This window comes from Lonchura striata, chromosome Z, assembly GCF_050655825.1.
Source record: "Lonchura striata isolate lonStrDom1 chromosome Z, ASM5065582v1, whole genome shotgun sequence".
NCBI lineage: Eukaryota > Metazoa > Chordata > Aves > Passeriformes > Estrildidae > Lonchura > Lonchura striata.
The window spans coordinates 22025847-22046997 of NC_140740.1; the positions used below are offsets into that span (position 1 = coordinate 22025847).

Consider the following 21151-nt stretch of genomic DNA (forward strand, 5'->3'; position numbering starts at 1 on the left):
AAAAAGACCTTCACCAGTCAGTATTGTGTGCATAGAGAAGGAGGTGCTGACAAACAGAAGGCACAGGCAGGGCTCTGACATAAGAGCTCCTGAGCTGTAGGATTCCATGCATTGTTCTTCCCAGCTGCTTTTCTCATATTTTGTACAGTTCTGGACAGGGCCTGCTGCTGACAAGGTAGGAGGGATGTCTCAGCCTCAGCCACAGCAGCTCAGTGTCAACAGTGGGAGCAAACAGCCAACAAAACAAAACCAGACAAGGGGACATCTTCTGCACGGTGCCGAGTCAAGGTTCTGCTGCCAAACCACCCAACAGCACTTTGCACTGACTCAGGATCAGCTACACGTGTTCCTCCTGCACCAAGGGAACTGGTGCTGGTGCTGTTTGCAGCACTTTCCCCCATCTCTGGGTAGTTTGTTCAGTTGTCCTGCAGAGCTGGACACATGATGGACCTCAGCGACTCCTCAAGGGAGCAGAGATCATGAGGGAGTTCATGAGGGACATGCTGGATGTGCCATTGTCCATTGAGGGTGCTCGTGGTGCATGTGCCATTGCTACCATCTGTCCTTAAAAAGCAAGACATCCCTAAATAAACAAGTGCCCAACATGGCACGGTGTCTACAAAGTGTCAGGAGTCTTTGCTGTCATTGCTGTCCTTTGCTGTCCTGGCTGCTCCTATGCGGCTTCTCCTGCCCCACCTTGCTGGTCTGGCTGCCTGGGGCCACAGCTGACAGAGAAACCAGGGCTGGAGCCATGGTGGTAGTAACCCCTTTCCTGTGCTTCTCATATTTTTTCTTGGCATTTCCCTAATTTTCTATTTCCTTTTCTTTCATCTTTCATGAAAAAAAAAAAAAAGTTGTATTATTGCTTTGAATTCTCAACATGTAACCTCCTTTGTGTTTTAATCTCACTTTCAGTTATATTTAGAAGTGAATTTCTTCCTGCAGTTGTGGGTCGAGACTCCTTAATCCTATCAGAACGTCCTGCTTAGCTACTTCCCACGTTAAGGTCATTGCTCCATAAATTCTAGAAAATTCAATATAAAGATCATTTTTGCCTAAGAGTCTCATGTCTGTTGTCATGGAGTTTACAACACATCGTTCATGTCTATGTCTACAGGGCTATGTTGTAGTGCTTCCACATCCTGGCCCAAAATCTGTAATTCCTTAACTGGGGTTTGAATTTTGGATTGCCTTACATCTATCTGTGCATGTGTTTGTGCATCTACAGGAGGGGGTGTGGTAGAAGTGTCAGAATTAAAAGCAAGATGTTGCAAAGAAAAATGGCCTTACTAGAAATGTGTTCAACAAAAACCCAAACCAACAAACTGTAATAGCTAACGGTCTTACAGTCTCAAGTCAAACTTACTTCCATTAGAGTAAAATATTGTGAGCTAAGAGCTGTGAAATAGCAGGATCTCCAAGTTACAGAACTAGTTTAAAAACCAAAGAAATAGCGCTGAAATGTTTCGTTTCAAAAATATACTTTACCTGAATTGCAAACATGACAATTTTTATTTTCTCCTGAAGCATGATGATAAATGCAACTTCTTTTAAAAAAATTCATTGGAAACCCAGGACTTAAACATCTTTTGATCATATGGTGATGATTAAGAAAGATATTCTCCTTTTGATCTATCTGTGATGCTTAATCATGAACTTACGGAATTTGCCAATTCATTTTATAGCAATTTCACACCTTTACTCACATTCCCAACTTTGTGGTTTAGTTCTGAAAATTAGCTTATGTTCACCGAACAATGCAGCAACTTGTTTTGACTCTGATTGGCTTTCTCTGATGTAATTTGTTTTAAATATGATTTTGTTTGAAAAAATGAAACATTGGGGCAGCTATTAAGCTGTTCTTATGTCCCACAGTAAATAAATAAAAATCCATCTGTTTTATAAGACCAGGTTGTACAAAAAGCCAGATAAGGTGAATTACGAGGTGGTTAAAATTCAAATATTCTTGAAGCTGTAAGTCTGAAGTCCGTCTCCTCTCGCATGGGAAGAAGTTAAAGAGAAAGCAAACCAAATGCTGCTGAGAAAGTTTGTCTTATTTCTGGCTGCCCAAAGCAGCTCAGCTGCCTAGTGCGCCCAGCTCATACATCAGGTGCTGAAGCATGAATGTGTTTCAATCCTCAAATGAAGTTGAAATCACTTTGGAAAAGCAGTTTATGACAGCACACACATTTATGGTGTCAAACATGTTTTATATTCATGTCTGTTGGTGGAGCTTGTGCTGCCTGGTTGGGCAGCACATCCTTGACTAAGGTTGATTCTGTTTCTGGTTTGACAAAATGATTTCTAGGGGATTTTTTTCCTCTTCTTAAATTATTTTCAGCTGCCATTGTTACATTACTTCTGTTGTTGTTTGGTGAATTATGAAAAGGAAAGGATAGGAATCAGCCCAGGCATAAGCAGGGGCAAAGGGTCATTCAGCTGCAGTAATACCAAAATTTCAATTGAGTCCACAGTGCTACAGCGTGGATGAGCAGAAATGCCTCCTGGTAACTGATCAGGGCTCCAGCAGCATAACCAGTGGCCCTGTTTTGTTTTGTGAAGGCACAAAAGGCAAAGATCCCAGGCTGGGATAGGAAGTTGTTACTGGGAACCACAACAATATTGAGAACAGAAGGAATAAGACAAAGAAACGACTTACAAGGAAAACTGTGACAACACTGACCCAGCTCTTCCAGGCCATGTATTTTCTCCTACCTGGAAAGGTCACCCTTCTCCTATGGGAAGAGAGAGAGCTCCTTTCTTAGTCTCTGGAAATGACCTGAGGTGGGATCAAAGATAATGACGGGGACATGGCCAGACTCTTGTGTTCTTTGGTCCTACGTTGCATCATTGCCAGGTGCAAGCAAAGGGACAGGTGTCTTCCCAATGTGGATCTTGGGGAAAGTGGGCCACCAGGTCTCTTCCCAACATGAATCCTCTGATGGGGGATGAAGTTGGAACAGAGGACAAAGCTCAATGTGCAGTGGGGGCAGTTACAGGGCTTCCCTTATTGGTGGGTTTGTTGGTGTTGGTCAAGGATGATGGCCAGGAGAAGCTCTTCCCCACTCTCCAGACAATTGTAGGTTGTCTCCCAGGGTGGATGTGCTCGTGGGTGGTTCATCTGGTGAAAGATCAGATTGGAGCTCTGGATTAAACTCTTCCTATGTGCCTCACACTCATAGGGCTGTTCCCCCATATGGATTTTCCGATGGCGAACCAGGCTGCAGCTCCAGCTGAAGCTCTTTTCACATTCTAAGCATTTGTAGGGCTTCTCTCTGTCATGAAGTTGCTCATACACCACCAGGTCCGAGCTCCAGCTGGATCTCCGGCTGCCATCCTGGCACAGGGTGGGTCTTTCCTCCTTGGAGCACCCTGAGCTGGGTTTGGAACTCCTCCTTGAGCAAGATCTCTGGGAATCTTCTTCCCCATTGGATTCTTGCACTGTGGAGCTGCTCAAAACAGCCTCTTGCACGAGGTTCTGCCATGGGGATTTGTCCTTCTTGGTCTACATCCTCAGCTCCTTTTCTGGGGGAGGAGGGACAAGGAGAGGATGGGATTTGTCTCCAAGCCAGAAGAAGGGGAAAGAGATCTCTTCAATCTGTCCCCAGAAGGATAATGCTGGCAGTGGGGCTGTCCTGCAGCCGGGGGTGGTGCTGGGCTGGCAGATGGAGGAGAGAGGAGGAAAAGGGCAGTGACTTTGTCCTCACCTGCCTGGGTGTTCTGGAGCATCTTCCTCTTCCTTTCTGCCGGCTTGTTCATCCAGTCAGGATTTGGGAAAGGGAATTCTGTACTGGGGTAAAGCAAGATGAGAGTACATTGTGTTGGTGACATAGCCCACCGGAGTCCCGGCTACCTCTGTTGGCACTCCGGCACTGTGCCAGGAGTGGGGAACAGCTGGGAACTGGGTTCTGCCCACAGCTGGACCTGAAGAGCCAGCAGAATCAGCAATGTCAGGGACTGGGCGAAGGAGAAAGGAGAAGGCTCTCTGTTCTGAGGTTCCACAGGGACGAGTTTATTCCAGATGAAGGGGATAGGTCAAAAGGGCCCGAAGCACCTCAGTGCATGGGTTAAAATACTGTCACAAACCAGGGGGCAGATACAAAAAAAAAACCCAATAGGAAAATTTCAAGGGTAGAACAAGGGGATTACATCAGTAGTGTGGGACCAGTCAGGGTAGGGGGAGGAGAGAGAAAGGTCACAGGGCCCAATGGGGCGTCATAGATTAGAGGATTTCCAAGTGGGTGTTTGAATCAGGGATTGGTCCAGGGAGAGAGTGGCAGGGAAGATTCAGGAAAAAGAGGCTGACTTGCCTTGATAGGCAGGGAAGAAACTAGAACAATGGGAGGGGAATGGCTTGAGGGACAGCTCTAAGGGATTATACAACTCGGGGTAAAGCAACTTTGGGGAGAACATAGGCGAACAATAGAACGAACCATTCAACAATAACAAAATAAAATATGAATGGCAACAGGCTGGAGGTTCCTTTGGCCCAAATTCATCTGTAAAAGTTTCCAGGCACCTCATGTCCATAAAAACCTGTGAAACACCAAGATTCAGAAAAAATTCCTACCCAGGATTTCCCCCGCTCTGTTTTCTCCAATCTGAGGTTTGTGGCGTCACCCCTGTCTGGGCTGGTGCAGGTCTTCTGTTGGAACTCAAAATCTCTCTCAGACATTTTTAGAGGTTTCAGGCCAATGTTAGAGGCAGTCTGGACCCTGGCAGTCAGCTGGAATTAGCTGTGATTTTGAGTTTGAACCATGGAATGAATTACCAACTTTGAAGGTGGAACCAGCAGTCACAACGTGTTAGATAGTATAGTAAATGTACTCACAAAGTAGAGGGGAACAATTTTTGGTAGTGTACAGGGGGGTTTTAGTGCATGTACAGGGGGGTTTTTACTTTGTACATGGGGGTCAGAAGTTCTAAGATGGAGGAAAGTGGGCTGAACCCGTCCTTCTTCTTTCTTCTTCCTTACCTCCATGTTCTTGTTGATGTTGGCACTCACAGATTGGTTTAGAGTAGAAAAACACTTGGCAATGTAGGTAGTAGGTATTGGGGGAAAACTATAAACATGTAATACGTAATATATCTTATAAAAGATAGCAGCAGCCCTGGGCGGGGGGAGAGAAGAAGAAGACACCAGACAGTGAGGGTGTCAGGAGTGTGTGCTTCTCTGCCTGGGCCGTTGACCAAAGGGCCACAGCCCGAGAACCTAATCTGTTAGATAACTAGCAATAAATTGTCTTGAGACCGAACAAGAAGAGGCTGTGGAGTTTTTCTTTGGGAACACGGGTTAGAGGAGAAGCTTTACCACCACACGAGACCCCGAACCAAACCCTGGGTTCTCACAGTCCTGTATTGGTATCCCGTCTCTTTGGGCTGCTGGAGATCCTGGGAATCCCAAATCCCAGAGGTTCTTCTTCCCTGGGCTCCCCAGTTTGGTGTTGGAGTGGCTCCAGGGTCTCACCTGTCGGGGTCCCCATTTTAGGGCTCTGGGGTACCCATGGGTCCCCCTTGTCCATGCTCTCAATATCTCCAGGATGCTGGAGTTTCCCCCTCTCCAGGGCCACGTTTCAGGGTCCGGGGGGTCCCCCACATCTGGAGATCTCCCTGCAGGCTGCTGAGTGTCCCCCAGCTCAGGTACCGCCACTCTCTGCTCTCCCAACCCCAGCCCTGCCGGCACCGAGTGATCCCCATGTGTCTCTGGGCGGACCATGCAGCGCCTGGCCTGGGCACACCAATCCCTGCTGCAGGGGGACCCCGCATCCCAGCTCCCACCATCAGGGCTCTGCCAGCAGCCAGCAGGGAGACCCAGCCAAAATTCTGCTCTTTTGGAGCCGCCAAGTGCTCCCTGGGCCACCTGGAACTCAACCCTGGTGGCTCCCAGGCGAAGGTGGTGGCTCTGACCTCGGGCAGCCACAGCCCACCCAGGGCCTCCTGTTTCACTTCTGTCAGAACATTATCTACCAAATTTATCATGTAGAATTAAAGAGAATTGGAGTAATACAATCAAATAAACAAAACAACACTGGAAATGGTTTGGGTTTTGTTGGGTTTTTGCAAAAAAACAAAAGAGGTAATGCCATGAATTGGAAATAATAATTCTGTTCTATTCCACATTTTATAGAATTCCCCACTGCCAGCAAGTGTTTATTGATTTGTTTTAGAAAATTACAGCAGAACCACAGTCCAGCAACGAGGGTGCTTTCCTGAATGGCTATCAGTGCTCATGTTGTGCATGCAGAATGGGGAGGAGGAAGAGAATGTAACTTGTGAGGAACTTTATGACAATGACCACCAGAACTACCTGCCCGGGTGTTGTGGTGGTGGTAGCAAATTGAGAACCCCTTAATGAGGAAAGCCAAAACTAGTCAAAACATTTTCAGCTAAAAAAGTTTATGCAAAAGAATGATAAATAAAGAACAAAGATCACAGTCCTTCTGCTTACTTTCTTTTTTCCCCCCCAACGTTCCTTAGGGAAATCTTTGGGAATATTTCAGGATAATGAATCCAGGCTGATTCAGGAGAGTTCCTGTGACTGGGGACTGTACTGAAATCTTTGTCAAGAAAAATGCATATGTCCTTCTGGTAGATGGAATAAAAAGAAATACTAAAACCCAGCTGGCAAGGCCAGGGTGTTCCTTTCTGGCAGTCTCTGTGAAGCAGAGTCAAACTCATCCCATGCAGTTTTCACTCAGTGGATCACAGGTCCCTGCAGAGGTGTCCATGTGAGCGGCTCCTTGGAGTCCCTTGTGGTTGGTGGGCATCCATCAAGTCAGTCAGCGGAGAACGTGAGATGACGACTCAGAGGAGCAGATGAAAGTGCCTGTTTTGGGATGAAATTGAACATTTCTGCAGCTTCCTTGCTGGTTGTCTCGTTGTGAGTGGCTGTAGAGGCAGATCTGGCAGTCTTTGTCTGTCCAGGGAGACTCCCACGCTGCAAGGAGCTGCCCTAAATTCCTTTGTGGAGGGGCAGCCAAAAGCTTTGCTGAGCAGAGGCTGCCCAGCAAGTGCAGTCTGACTGCAGGATCCGGCAGAAGAGGAGGAGGAGACCTGGGCACAAGTTGATTGAACAGCAGCACTTTTTAACACCTACTGCCTCAATCCCTTAGTTCAGGGATTCAGCCTGTGTCAGAGAGAAGAAACTCTCTAATCAGCCTTGTCTTGGTACTGGGAGGCTTTCACAGCCCTTGTGGGACCATGCCAGGAGTGGAGGATGGACCTTCACAGACCAGGAAGAATCTTTACCCTGTGAAATTTAAAACTGTGTTCAAATAAAGAAGGAAGCCTATAGGAATCACCTCTACCGAGCCCCCTGAGACTTTTGTTAAAGTTGTATTCATGTTTCTAGCTAAATGGCATGGGGCTAACTCCTCACACTTAAACATTCTGTTAGGGACTTCATGTTTATCTAAGTGCTTTTTATTGCCTGAACTGATACAGAAATAAAGCAACTCAAATGCATCACAAAGACATAATTTCCTTCTTTGCCTCTTGTCGTAGTGGAGGAACTGAGACACAAAGGTGACAAGGCAGAAGAACTTTGAAGGGAAAGAAAGACGTGAAAAGACTTCTCTCATGTCTCTTGTGTCCATTTGCACAAAGAAAACCCTACAGGATTTTAGGTTTCCTGCAAATATTCTCCTGTTCTTCTTAATTATAGAAGACTAAGCATATTTAAGGGTCTTTTTTAGAAATGCAAAGATAATAGATTTTAAATTAATTACTGCACTATACCATTAATCAAATCTTCTTGAAAAGCTTTAATTTAAGTAGAAAGGTCTATTGGACTTGTTGTAGTTTTTAAATTAAGCAATTTATTTAAAATGTCTTTAATAGAAGAGAATATTGCCCACAAAAGAATTAGATCTTGAGCAATCTTTGACTCTGGAGGTTTGGCTCAACTCACAGGACATGAATACGAAATTATTTCACAGAATATCCATGATGTTGATGCTTCAAGTAAAAGGCTGAGATATTTGAATGAAAACTTAAAAATACTTTGCACTAAATTATCTTAAATTCCTCAATAATCATTAGATGTTCATAAGCACAGTTCCTATATTTTCACTGCATCTTATTCCCTGACAAAAAAATGAAAAAAAGAAGAGAGGCACAGGCCAGCCTGCAGCTCTTAAAAATCTTGTGTGTTCTACACATGCTGAATTCTAGAGTTAGGATACTGCTAAATATTAAAAAGTTTAACCACAAAGAAATTTTTTAACATCAGATGCCTATTGTAAAAAAAAGAAAAAAAGAACAAATAGTCATATAGTCTGATGAGTTTGTTATCCTGGAGATAAACAGGTTTCAGTGTGTGAAAGAAGGGGCTGTAAATTTTGATTGTAATTCCTAATTCCATATTCCTTTTTTGTTGTTTGGTTGGTTGGTTGGCTGGTTGAATTTTAATACTTCACTGGACAATGCCAAACCTGCTGTGTCTGCTTTGTCTGCAGGAAGATGAAGAAGCAGATGGAGTGGTTTGTCTGTGATAAATCATGGCTGCAGAGCCTCTGATCTAACTCACAGAAACAAGCAAACCACCAGATGTAAGGAAAGGTAGCCTGATACACAGACTCAGAGAGATGTAAATCAGCCTCTTCCAAGATCTCAGCTGAAATATTAGGAAAAATAAACCATCTGAAGCCACGAATATAATCAATGTTGTGCTGCAGAGCACAGCAACAGGCCCAGCCCTCCACAGTAGGGCTCACCACCTCTGCAGAGGGTGATTTGCTCTGTGCTTGACTCTCACCATCTGGGAAGGGCAGCACTTTGAGGCACAGTTCTCCATCCCTCATATTAGAGAGACCTTTGGTTCAGGGGCTTCAGGTTGCAGGAGTCTTTGCTAAATAATATTTAAAGGAGAAGGATAGTTAATTATTCTGATGGAAACAGCTAGTGATGGCCCACTGAGGTTCAAGCAGACAAAAAACCGGAATTGCTGCTTTTGTGTCATTGATGTCTGCCGTTTAATTTTAAATGCACTCCTCTGTTTGTAATAAACCTGACACTGATTTCCCAAGGTGAGCACTCAGTGCTGCCTTCTCCCAGTCATCTCATTTATTGGTAATGGGTTTCTCTTATGAGGGCTCTCGTAAGCTTGCTGCTTACCCCTGCTACCATGTCCCTGACAAACCACATTACAGCTCTTCTTCCATTAAATTCTAGACAAAAAAATACATACAGAAAGAGCAAATTTTGCTCTTAATAGAATTAATTATATTTAATTAGAACTTTGGGAGTATTTCTTCACCATTTGTATCATGGTTTATTGTAGCCATACTTCACTGTTACTGACAAAAAGCAAAATTCCCAGAAAATTTGGCATGTTGCAGTTCCCTGTAATGGTGGGAAGCTCATCCTCACCTCTTTTTCACATGTATTTCTGCAATGTCTGACTTTTTTTAAATTTAAAAAAAGGTATCTTTTTTGCAATGCAAATCACAGAATCACAGAATAATGAGGTTGGAAGAGACCTCCAAGATCAAGTCCAACCTATGCCCTAGCACTTCAACTAGACTATAGCACCGAGTGCCATGTCCAGTCTATTTTTAAACACATCCAGAGATGGTGGTTCCACCACCTCCTTGGGAAGACAGTTCCAAGACTTGATTATTCCTTCAGTGAAAAATTTGTTTTCTTATGTCCAACCTATACCTTCCCTGACGTAGCTTGAGACTGTGTCATCTTGTTCTGTCAGTTGCTGCCCGGTGCAAGAGACCGACCCCCACCTGTCTGCGACCTCCCTTCAGGAAGCTGTAGAGAGCAATAAGGTCACCCTAAGCCTCCTCTTCTTCAGGCTGAACAACCCCAGCTCCTTCAAACGTTCCTCACAGGGCTTGTGTTCCAGGCCCCTCACCAGCCTTGTTGCCTCCTCTGGATGTGCTCAAGCATCTCAATGTCCTTCCCAAACGGAGGGCTCAGAACTGGACACAGCACTCGAGATGTGGTCTCACCAGTGCCAAGTGCAGGGGAAGAATGACCTCCCTGCTCCTGCTGGTCACACAATTCCTGATACAGGCCAGGATGCCCTTGGTCTTCTTGGCCACCAGGGCACACTGCTGGCTCATGCTCAGCCGGCTGTCAACCAGCTGTACCCCAGGCCCCTTTCCACCTTAACACTATCCAGCCAAACCGTCCCCAGCTTGTAACATTGTAGGGGATTTTTGTGACCAAAATATAGAACTCGGCACTTAGACTTATTAAACTTCATGCTGTTGGTAAAGAGTTCAAAAGGAATGTAAATAATTCATTATCTCCTTTCTTGTTCACACTGTTTATAGATATGTCCTGCCACTGTGTGCCATTCACAGCGCACCAATGGGTTGAGATGTTTTTACTTTAAGACCAATGAAATTGATCTGCACCATGTGCTCTATAAAATGAGCAATGTATTTGAAATAAATCAGTTCAGTTCTCTTCTTTGCCTTCTGACTTGAAGACTACTTCATTCCTGTCCTGTCTCAACAGTGTCACCACATCCTTGCAGCAAATTATCAGCAGCTAAACGTCATGGTTATGAATAATTCCAGCTTGCCCTTGCCCTGGTATTTCTCACTTCTAGAACAAATTTGGAACAAATATGGAACAAATTTTCCATTATAAAGTCAGTCATATTTATTAGTAAACCTCTCTCCCCTGTGAAAGTGGCATCTTAAGCATTTAATTCTCTCAGAGAATGGTGAATAACCTTTTTTTTTATATATATACAATTACACTGTTTCACTGAATCAATACACCTAACAGCTGTTTCTGTTTGTGTGTTTTATGGAGGTTTATGTCCCATATTTAATGACTGTCATTGTGGAGAACTGCAGACACAGCAAGAAAGTTGCTGCCCAGAAATAAAAGATACAGGGGAAAGAATATTTTTCTTGGACATGCTTTGCATCTTCAGAATTCAATAGTGGATGGAACAGGAAAAAAGGAGAGGAGAAAAGAAGAAAAAGGCTCATCACATGTATTATATGCTTTCACTACTTTATTTAGCTTATGGCTGGGCAGCAGAAAAACAATGACTAAAGCACTGCTTATTTTCTTATCCTGGAACAGGTTTTTTTTTGTTGTTTTTTTTTCCCCTCTGGAAACGGGGGATATATTGGATAGCTGTGTTTAATTTCTTATAGAGTACTTTAATTTTATTTGTGAAAAGCACAAGGGGCTTGCGGAAATGAACAGACCCTTAGACCACCTGGGAGATTGGTGAAAGATCTCCAAACTTGGAGATCAAAATGAGAGATGGGCACAGACTGGTGACCCAAAAATTAAGAGGATTTATTGTTGCTGTGCAGAATATTGCAGCACTTTTAAACCAACAATTTCACAGAGAACCGAGAACATTCTGGAGGTGATTTACATGTACACACAGGGGATACTGGGAGTGAACCAATCTCCTCCCCATAACTGCAGTGGGTTTCTCCCTGCCATTTTCCTTAAGTCTTGAAAACTTTATTTCATCCCAAAATCTTCTCCTTCTCCTTCTCCTTCTCCTTCTCCTTCTCCTTCTCCTTCTCCTTCTCCTTCTCCTTCTCCTTCTCCTTCTCCTTCTCCTTCTCCTTCTCCTTCTCCTTCTCCTTCTCCTTCTCCTTCTCCTTCTCCTTCTCCTTCTCCTTCTCCTTCTCCTTCTCCTTCTCCTTCTCCTTCTCCTTCTCCTTCTCCTTCTCCTTCTCCTTCTCCTTCTCCTTCTCCTTCTTCTTCCCCTTCTTTCTCCTCCTGTTCCTTCTCTTCTTCTTGACTTTTCTGTTGTAAGATTTCTGAGAGAGACAGGACATGATTTATATTTAGAGTAAGGATTGAGCTACCCCTCAGACTAGGCCTCAGATAAGCAGCCTTGGTGGGGCCTGGAAGCCTTGATGTGCTAAGAAATTAGTGGTGGCGCAGTTAGAAATTATGTTAAGGTAACGTAATGAGCTCTCTGAGTGTGAATTAGGGTAGAGCTGCAGCGTGAGAACCTGACCACCTTAAGGCAAAGGTAAACAATATTTACTGACCAATGATAGCATGTTCACAACTTGTAATTATATTGAAGTGTATATAAACTGCCAGCTTTTAGACAATAAACGGAGAAAGTAGCTTGATCTGCATTTTGGCCAGTCCAGCTCCCCTCATATTATAACAAGTCCCTAGCTTCTGTCACAGGCCAGAACAAGAAATGAGACACTGACTTACTCTGCTGCCTGCTGAAAGAAACATGTACTGAGAATTTATTGTTATTGAAAGTACAGTTTAAATTACAGGAGGGTCTCTTGCCTTGGTGAGCTCTTAGCCCTCTGTGATACACCTCACCTCAGTGCAGACTTCAGGCGTTTGTTGTTTTCTTTTTCTTCCTCCAAAACACCAAGAGATCCAAATTCTTGGTAAAAACGGGACTTCTACATTCAATCAAAGCCAGAGAAACTCTGCAGGGCTTCTTCTTCGATACAGATAAAATACCCTGGTGATCTTACCACACCCTCTTCTCAAACTTTTGGCACCAGATCGTACTCTAACACCATAACTTCCTTGTGATCTGAAAGAAGGAACAAATCAAACCTCAAGAGCTGGTCCTACCTTGAAAACCAGTGTTCGTCTCACCACAAACTTATTTTCTTGTGCTCTCTAATCCTCACTGTTTATTAGAATAAAATGCTGCTTTTTTGATTAGGTTTACATCAGTTCCATATGCTTTTATGAGCTTTTATGCCTTTTTATCTATATATGTTTAATACCACTATCTGCTTATTGCAACATTCCAGGAATCCCTTTTGACTCTTCTCACCATATTCCTGCAGAAGGTGAGGCCACTCTGGGTTTTACACCAATAAAAATCCAGGTTGTTCAGATCCTTGACATCATGGGTAAGCACAATTTCCCCGCTGACACAGAGATTGCAGACAAACCCTTCTATTGTCACTGAAAACAAAGGAAAGGAGGAAGTTCCTGCCCATTGGAAAGTCTCTGTTTGCCCTGAAGGACTCTACCTCTTCCTTTCTCAGCAGCAGCTCAGCAAGCGGACACCAAGAAGGACGAGAGCGGGAGGGGTGGTTGATTTGTGTGACAATTTAACAACACTTGTAAACAAGAGCTGAGACTGTCAGTAACATCTCTGCAGGGACAAGTCCTTGCTGAGGATGAAGAGCTGTGTCACTTGTGTTTAGTTTGCATCGAGTTTACGGCACGGTGGGTTTTCACCCTGCAGATGTGGCCCCTGTCACAGCAGTCTGTTCATCCTTCAGGAGGGTTTGTACCCTCAGGGACAATGCTGCTCTTGCCAGCAGACCACAGCTTGCCCTCATATCAGAAAGTCCAGGCAGAAATTACTTCTTAAAGTAACATTTTCCTTTTGCTCTCAAAACCAAGATTTTGATATAATGGTATAATAGAAACAAATATTTTTCCCTGCTGTCTATCAGGGCAGGAATAAAATCCTACCACATCCAGATAGCAAGGCACTGATTTCACTGTGGAAATGACTTGCAGGGGCAAGTAAAGTAAATTCTGTGCTGGAACAGTGAAGTCCTGTCACTCTAAATCAGTGTGATGCCTGAAGGGTTTTATAGCAGGTTTGCACCTATGTCAGCGCTAAAGAAGTTTATAAGGTCCAACATAGACAGACCTAAGGTTTGCACAGCAGAGTTTAGGCTGACAGCTAAGGGAACATAAATGGTCTTTCCAGGCCAGAAGGCTGATGAGAAATGTTGGTGTTTCTGCTCTCCTTCCTTGTTTAAAGCACAGCAATGTATTTAATGAGATTTTGGAATTGCAGCTAAAAATCATGGCCAGATTAAGTAATGGAAGTGGTTGTTGTGCATTTCTAATTGTGGAGGTCAATCACTATCAGTGTAGCTGCTTCTGGTAAGACAGAAAGCTCTTTGAAGACCCTTCTTAAGAGAAATGTCTTTTTCCTTTCCATTCTTAACTGCAAAGTCTCCTCCAGGATGTACAGCAAACACGTTATTTTGGTATTATTTTCATAATACCAAAAAACTTCCCCTTTAATCAGCTTGAATTGTACAATTCTCATCTGTACTAAGGAATTCCACTTTGTCTCTGCTGTAAAGAAGTGGTTGGTATGCAACAGGGTTGATAAAGGACAGACCCAAATTAACAAGAGGGATATTTGTTAGAGCTACCATTCCTCATCACACACTTTAAACAACACATACCAAGCCCAAAGCTAATATGGCTCCTTGTTAAATATTTCTGATGAATTACACATCCTTGTGTGAAGATGGAATTAGGATTTAAAGCCAGTATTTATGCATATACAAACATTGTGCAAGAACATTGCATATTCAAAATGGAAAAAATATCACCTGTACAGAGGAAATACTGCAATAACATGAGTACACTTCTCCCATCAGGTTCACAGGCAGCTTAAACAATTCTGTGCTTGCAAATAATCTCTTCTGGCATCTTTTGGGGCCCTGAACCAGGAAAGTCACACCCAAATACTGTGACACCATGAAAATATCTCCAGATACAAACCAGTCTCCAGGGGACACAAGTGACTAAGGCAGCCTCCAGTAATGTAGCAGGACCCAGGTTTGCTGTGATCTCCTTGTCATCGTGGGTTTGGAATTTAGACTCACATATGGGCTTGAGTTGGAAGGGACCTTAAAGACCCTCTAGATCCAACCCCTCTGCCATGGGCAGGGACACCTTCCACTGAAGCAGGTGACTCAGAGCCCCTCCAAGCTGTGGCAAATACCCAAGGAGCCCTTTTTCTCTGTTTTGCAAGGTCAGATTTCCATGCTCACATACACAGATGGCCCCAGTCTCACACAGAGCATTGGTGGCTGGTCACTTAGCTCCACAACCCAGCAGAGATCCTATTTTGGATGGCTCTCACTGCTCCCATGGCCTCCAGGGACCAGCCACTAACTGCCTCTCCTCCTTCTGCTTTTCCAGGATCAGTGATTTCCTGCTGCTTCTTGCATGTCAGAGACAACTGGAAGAGATAAGGGGCTGAGGATGCAGCTTCTGGCAGAGAGTGGATAACACTCCACTGAGTATTTTATTCTCCTACCACTAAGCTGTCAGGCTGCTTCCACAAATTCCTCCTGCTTGGAAAGGGGCTGGTGTGAGCAGCAGGAATTGTTGCTGGCTGGAACATTTCGAAGAGCTGAACAAAAGAAGCTTTTTGTGGAAGGCCAGCAGCTGTCCTTTGTCAGCAGCACAAGGTGTGAGGTCCCCTTGAAGGCCATCCCTGCACAAGGACAGCCTGGCCTTCTCCAGGACCCAGAACACCTTTCAGGCTTTCGGGCTGGCCTTGTCCCTCCCTCTGGGGAAGCAGGTTGCTGTTGGAATTCTCATATCCACCTTTTCTGGCTGGATTGCTGTGTTTTACCACAGACAGCCCTGGAGACAACAGTACAGACGGGCTCCAGCTGCAATAAAAGGGGACTCGGTTCCAGATTTTCCCTTGGACCAGCGTGCAGCAAACACACCTGGGCCTCGTTCAGGTCTGTGTGGGCTGGTAGTCAGCTTCTGCTGGGAATTTAAAGCTTTTACCCTACTTTCCACTGCAAATAATGGAGCAAACCCAGCTGCACCAAAGCCCAAATTTCACACTTACAATTAGAATTTTCATTTTCCTCTATTCAAGTCTTGAAGAAAACAAACTTTACTTGAGTGAGCTGGAGGGCGTGTCCTCCAAGATCATCCTTGAGTAGCACAATATTCCAGGGGAAGATTGGCAAAGCCAGAGTTTACTGATGCTCAGGAAGCTTTGCAAAACCTTCCACCTGCAGGGCTCTTGCACCCTCCTGAGCTCCTGGAGCCCTCACTCACCTCAGGCACAGTTTGCACAGGAAGGGGATGGTTCCGTTTGTGAGATGTGGGGACAGGAGGAGGGAAGACTTTGCAAACACTGTCACGAGGGCAGGGCTGTTTTCAGGTATGGTGCCAAGTGGCAGTACAGAACCTTTGATTTCATGTCAGGTGCTGAAGGGCAAACATTCTCAGTGAAAAGGAGAGAGTGTCTCCACTCACAGAGCAAGGTAAGTAAAGGGGAAAGTGAAATCTGTATTTCAAGGGAGGTGCTCAGTTTTTAACAAAGTATTTTTGCAGATGTGCCTAGGCAGCGGTGATTGAGAGCTTTTTATCAGACTCACAGAGTATCCCCACGTCTGCTTTGCCACATTTGCTCTCTTTTTTCATTGTGAATGATTTCTGTTGCCAGGGTGGCTCCTGCTTGGAGTTCTACTCTCAGTGGAGTCCTGGAGTTTCCTCAGCAGGCCTTTGCAGCGAGTTCTGAGCCAACGTGTGGCTCTGCTGCCATCCCAAATCTGTGCTTCCCTTGCCTAGCCTGAGTGCAAGTCCTGGGCATGGCCAGAGATTTTCATGGCCAAAATCCTCCAGCATTTCCATCTGCTCATGGCTTTGGGCAGCACAAATCACAAAACACCCGGTGCAGATGACAAATGGCATTTCCTGCAGATTGCTACAGCTGCACTGCTGATTGACAAATGCACGAGAATCAATTTCAGTTGGAAAACGTCATTTATAACAAATTGCTACATCTGCACTGACAATACAGAAATATACAAATCTCAATTAACGTTAAAACCAAGAATTTATTAGATTATTACAACCAGTCTAGGTAAAAGTATACAAATACCAACTTCAGATAACAAAAATTTCATTTATTGCCAACTTCTACAACAACTTACTATACACAAAAATCAATTAAGTGTTTCACTAACAACTTAATTTATTACTTATTACTACAAATATACAGCCCATACAGAAATACAAAAATATCCATTCCTTCTCTAAATAGCCCTACACTAAGAATTCAATCAATAGAGTTATACAATACTCTCCATACATATTTAAATATACAATACCCGCCATACATATTTAAATATAATTAAATATATACATATATTCACACATATATATAACCTATAACTGCATCAATACAAATTGACACCTATACAGCTCTAAACCTAGAGAACTAAAACCAGATACAAAATACATATATACTTAGATACATATATAAACATATATGTAAATACAAACATATATGTGCATATATACCTAGCATACATCCATAAATGTAAGGACATATAAAAATATTCCTATACAAATAGCAACCCATATATGTACATATTTAATAATAATTCCTGTCTATGTGCAAGTCTGTATAGCTCTAAACTGAACTCCCCAGCTGCCCCATCTCCAAAGCTTCTCCCTCGGTCTCTTCCTCCTGTGCAGAGCAGCTCTGCTGGACAGGGACGGCAGAAGGCACAGCTGGCAAGCAAAGGGAACACTGAGTCAGTACAGGGACCTTTCCCTTGGCAGCAGCTGCACTTCCATCGGGGAGGAGGAGATCTCAGAGCCTCCCCAGGAGGGCCAGAAGGAAAAAGCAGCCGAGCGGGCCAGGCCGTGGTGAGCGCAGCCGCGGCGGGCCTGTCCCGCAGCCCCGGCAGCCCGGCACAGCCGGCACAGCTCCCGGGCCCTGCCGGCACAGCTGCCTTGCCCCAGGACAGCCCCTGTGCCGGCCGGGGCAGCTGCGCTGAGCAGCCCCAGAGCGGGCAGGGCCCGCTCCTGCCCCGCCGGGCAGTGCCCGCGGCCTCAGCCCCGCCGCCCTCAGCCCCACCCTGCCTCCCCGGGCTGTGGCCTCACCCGGGCTCTCTCCAGGCTGGCAGCAGCAGCTCCCCGGTCCTGCTCCTGCTGCTGGCCGGCAGCTTCTCCCTGCTGGCTCCCGTCAGCCTCCGGCCGTCCTCGAGCTCTTCAGTGCGGCTGTGGCAAAAGCGGAGGCTCTGGAATTGCTTCCAAGGCCCGGCAGAGCTGCAGTCCCGGAGCCCTCTGTGCTCCCTGCCGGCCCCGCCATCCCCTCAGCCCTGCCATGCTCCGGGCAAAGCCCCAGCCCCCTTCAGTTTCTTCAGCCCTCACAGTCCTCTCGCCCCCTCAGGCCCTTCTGACCCTTCCCGTCCCCCTCGACCCGCCACGCCCTCGGCCTGTGCCACTTCCCTGTCCCCTCAGTGCCACCATGGCCCCCGGCTGCCCCACACCCTCAGCCCCAGCAGCACCTCAGGGTCACCGTCCCTTCAGCGCCACCGGCCCTCGGCCCCTCGCTCTCACCGTCCTTCAGCAGCTCCTCAGGGGACAGTGCCTGGGGCCAGCGGCAGCTCCCAGCGCTCCAGGGACACCCGGGCTGGAACTGCTGCTCCGCCCGGCCCGGCCCCAGCTCGGACCAGCACAGGGAGAGGGGACACGGGGGGCACAGGGGAAAAGCAAGAGGTTAGGGAGGAAGCAGAGCAGGGGAGGAAGTTACAAAGAGGCCTATACCTATACAGATACCAATCTATGTAACTAAAGTCCCATATATCAAAATAAAGATGCCTTTCTATACATGTAATTATATTGCATCTATAAATGCAATTATACACATGTATAAGTGCAACTATGGACATCTATAACTATAACTGCACATCAAAAAATATAAATATATACACCTAAAATTAAAAATAAATTAACTATACAGACCTCTAACCTTCTACCTGGATAAATATAACTATATAAACCTATACATACAACTACATAACTATACACATCTATTAATATTACGAGAGACAGAGGAATTCTACCTGCCCGATGGTCACAGGCTCTCCCTCTGTCTCTTCCAGCCACACAGGGCAAACCTCCTGGGGAAGTCAATCACACTGGATCTGGGAAGCAAAGGAAACACGGAGTCAATATTGGCCTTTGCCCAAGTATCCCCTGAGCACCAATTGTCCGTCCATGAGGGCCTTTAAAAGATGGCCTGAAAGGCAGACTCTCACTTGGCAATTTGAAGCCTGCTCTTTAAAAAACAGGGATCCTTCCAAGTGTTCAAAACTGCACAGCATAAAGTATTTAAGTATCCTGATGAAGTTTCAGCACTCACAGTGCAAATGGCACCCACGAGAGCTTGAAACAGAGACAGTGCCAGTGACAGAGACACCACAGCCCTCACTGAAATGGCTGAAGGCTGCTGGGGGCTGAGTTATGAACCAAACTGGGACACCCAGCTTGGTGACACAACTCCCACAAGGTCAGGTTTATTCCCTGCTCCCCTGCCACAGCAGAGGACTCTGTCAGAGCCTCTGCAGAAGCGTGGAGGGCAGGGCTCAGGCACGTTGTGCCTGTGCAGGGTTTGAACTAAAGGCACCGGGAAGCACCAACCCTGCAGACAAGAACTCAACTCTTCTCATCTCACCTTCCTGCCAGAGGCAGGCTCAGAGCAGCCGTCTCACACCTCTCTAAACCAATGGGGGCTCTGTCCTTACCAGGCTCCTCGGGCTCTGGAGAACTGTTCCCGCAGCTCTCGGTGCCAGATGGAGTTTCTTCTGCTGCAGCTCTCTGCACAGGCTCCCCTCCTGAAGACTCAGGAGCAACATTAATACTCGCCTTGAAAGAACAGTAGAAAAAAAGAAAATTAGAGATCATTCAGTATTTTGTTGGAATCACATCAAGGTACAATTACTCCACTTCTCCATGTAACAATGTTCAAAATCTGTCAGCCCAGCATCTTCCATTCCTCTCCAATGGGATTACCTGAGCAGAGGGAGGCCTTTCAGACACGGACCTCCTGATCTCCCGAATCATTTGCTCTATGGCAAAGCCCAGATCCACTGGTGGCAATTGTTCTTCCCCAGGTGCCTTCTGTGCTGAGCTGGAGGCTGTTGATGCTGCAGCACTGCCAGGTGGAGCACTGGGGGCTGAAGTGCCCGAGGCAGCTGCAAGAATCCAAACACATTGGTCAAGCTTCTCGATAGGCTTGACGATTTTGGGGCAAGAATGACAGAGCCTTGTGGAAAAATAGTTCAGTCACTTTTCATGACCTTTTGGGAAAGCAAAGAGCTACAGCTCTTTTCCTACCTCGTGGGACGGAGGCTGGGGGCTGCTGCTCCCTGTGGAGAGGCTGGAAGCTGCCCGGCTGCATCCTGAGCAGCTCCCGGTCGACCGGAGGCAGCTGCTCTCCGTACAGGTCCTGGAAGCGGCTGCGGGGCCGCGCCTCCCCGAGCGGCAGCAGCGGCTCCCCGCAGAAACCGAGCAAGTCGCAGGGCGCGATCCGGAGCACCTCCTGCTCGGCGGGCGGCGGCCGCTGCCCATAGAGCTCCTGGAAGCGGCTCGGCCCCTCCCGCCGGGCCGGCACCGGCCGGTCCCGGTGCAGCAGGTGGAAGCCGCAGGGCGGGCGCCGGGCGAGCAGCGGCCGCTCCCCGGGCGGCTGCTGGAAGCGGCCGGGCCGGGGGCTGCGCAGCTCCCGCCCGTCCGGCAGCGTCCGCTCCCGGTGCAGCAGGAGGAAGCCGCTGGGCGGGCGCCCGGGCGGCAGCGGCGGCCGCTCCGTGGGCAGCGGCTGGAAGCGAGCGCGCCCGCCCCGCCCGTCCGGCAGCGGCCGCGCCCCGGGGAGCTGCTGGGAGCCGCAGGGCGGGCGCCGGCGGCCCTCCCGCCCCGCCGCCGGCCGCTGCCTGGTGGCCGCGCTCCGGCGCCGGATGCGGAGCAGGAGGTCGGGGCGGTCGCGGCGGAAGCAGGGGTTGCTGTAGTGGAGCCAGGCGCCGGCATCGCCCGGCGCGGCTGAGCCAGCCCGGCCCGGCACGCTGCGGAAGCCGTAGCGGTGGAGCTGGCGCACGAAGCTGCGGAACCGCGTGGCTCTGAAGGTGCCCGGGGCCGGCCCCTGGGCGTCGCCCGGGCTGAGCAGCTCCCGCTCGAAGAGGGAGCGGTCGATGAGCAGCCCCTGGGCCCGGCTGTCCCAGCGCACGGAGCGGACGCGGGGGCTGTTCGCCAGGCGCCACAGCTTGGCGGGGAAGGTGCTGGCGCAGAGCCCGGCGGGCAGCGGCAGCTCCGCCATGGCACCGATCGCCGAGTGCCGCCGCAACGGCCGCAGCGCAACGGCCGCGGCTGCGCCGGCGGCGCGCGGCCTGAGGGGGGCGCTGCGCTCGGGCCCCCGGCGCGGGCCGGGCTCGGCGGGGACGAGCGCGGCAGAGCCGGGGCCGCGGGCACAGCGCGGGCGGGGCGGCTCCGGGGCTGGCCGGGCTCGGCTCGGCACGGCACGGCACGGCTGGGCAGGGCAGGGGAAGCCCCTGGCGAGGGCGCTGGGAGCGGCGGCGGGCTCTGTCCCCACGCTGCATCCCGCGCCTGGGTCACCATCGGCTACAAAGAGAGAGGACATTGCTCTGTC

At 47.6% G+C, this 21151-nt stretch overlaps 1 protein-coding gene across 1 annotated transcript; it reads right to left on the reverse strand.

The window, feature by feature from the left end:
• Window positions 1–16466: 16466 nt before the first annotated feature.
• LOC146763694 (uncharacterized) lies at window positions 16467–20821 on the reverse strand. The gene is made up of 5 exons (XM_085567255.1): window positions 19852–20821; window positions 19528–19709; window positions 18073–19380; window positions 17614–17730; window positions 16467–17238 (listed from the first exon to the last, which is right to left on the reverse strand). The coding sequence occupies exons 1-3, from the start codon at window positions 20819–20821 to the stop codon at window positions 19186–19188; spliced, it is 1347 nt and encodes a 448-aa protein (XP_085423381.1). The 3' UTR covers window positions 16467–17238; window positions 17614–17730; window positions 18073–19185.
• Between the last annotated feature and the right edge of the window lie 330 nt (window positions 20822–21151).

What these genes read in the sequence shown, in the direction of transcription:
- LOC146763694 (XM_085567255.1), bottom strand. Translation starts at nt 20,821, where the DNA reads ATGGCGGAGCTGCCGCTGCCCGCCGGGCTCTGCGCCAGCACCTTCCCC. An exon ending in CCCAGCCTCCGTCCCACGAG is followed by an intron (nt 19,710 to 19,851) that starts GTAGGAAAAGAG and finishes GGATTCTTGCAG; the next exon opens with CTGCCTCGGGCACTTCAGCC. An exon ending in AAAGGCCTCCCTCTGCTCAG is followed by an intron (nt 19,381 to 19,527) that starts GTAATCCCATTG and finishes TGTTCTTTCAAG; the next exon opens with GCGAGTATTAATGTTGCTCC.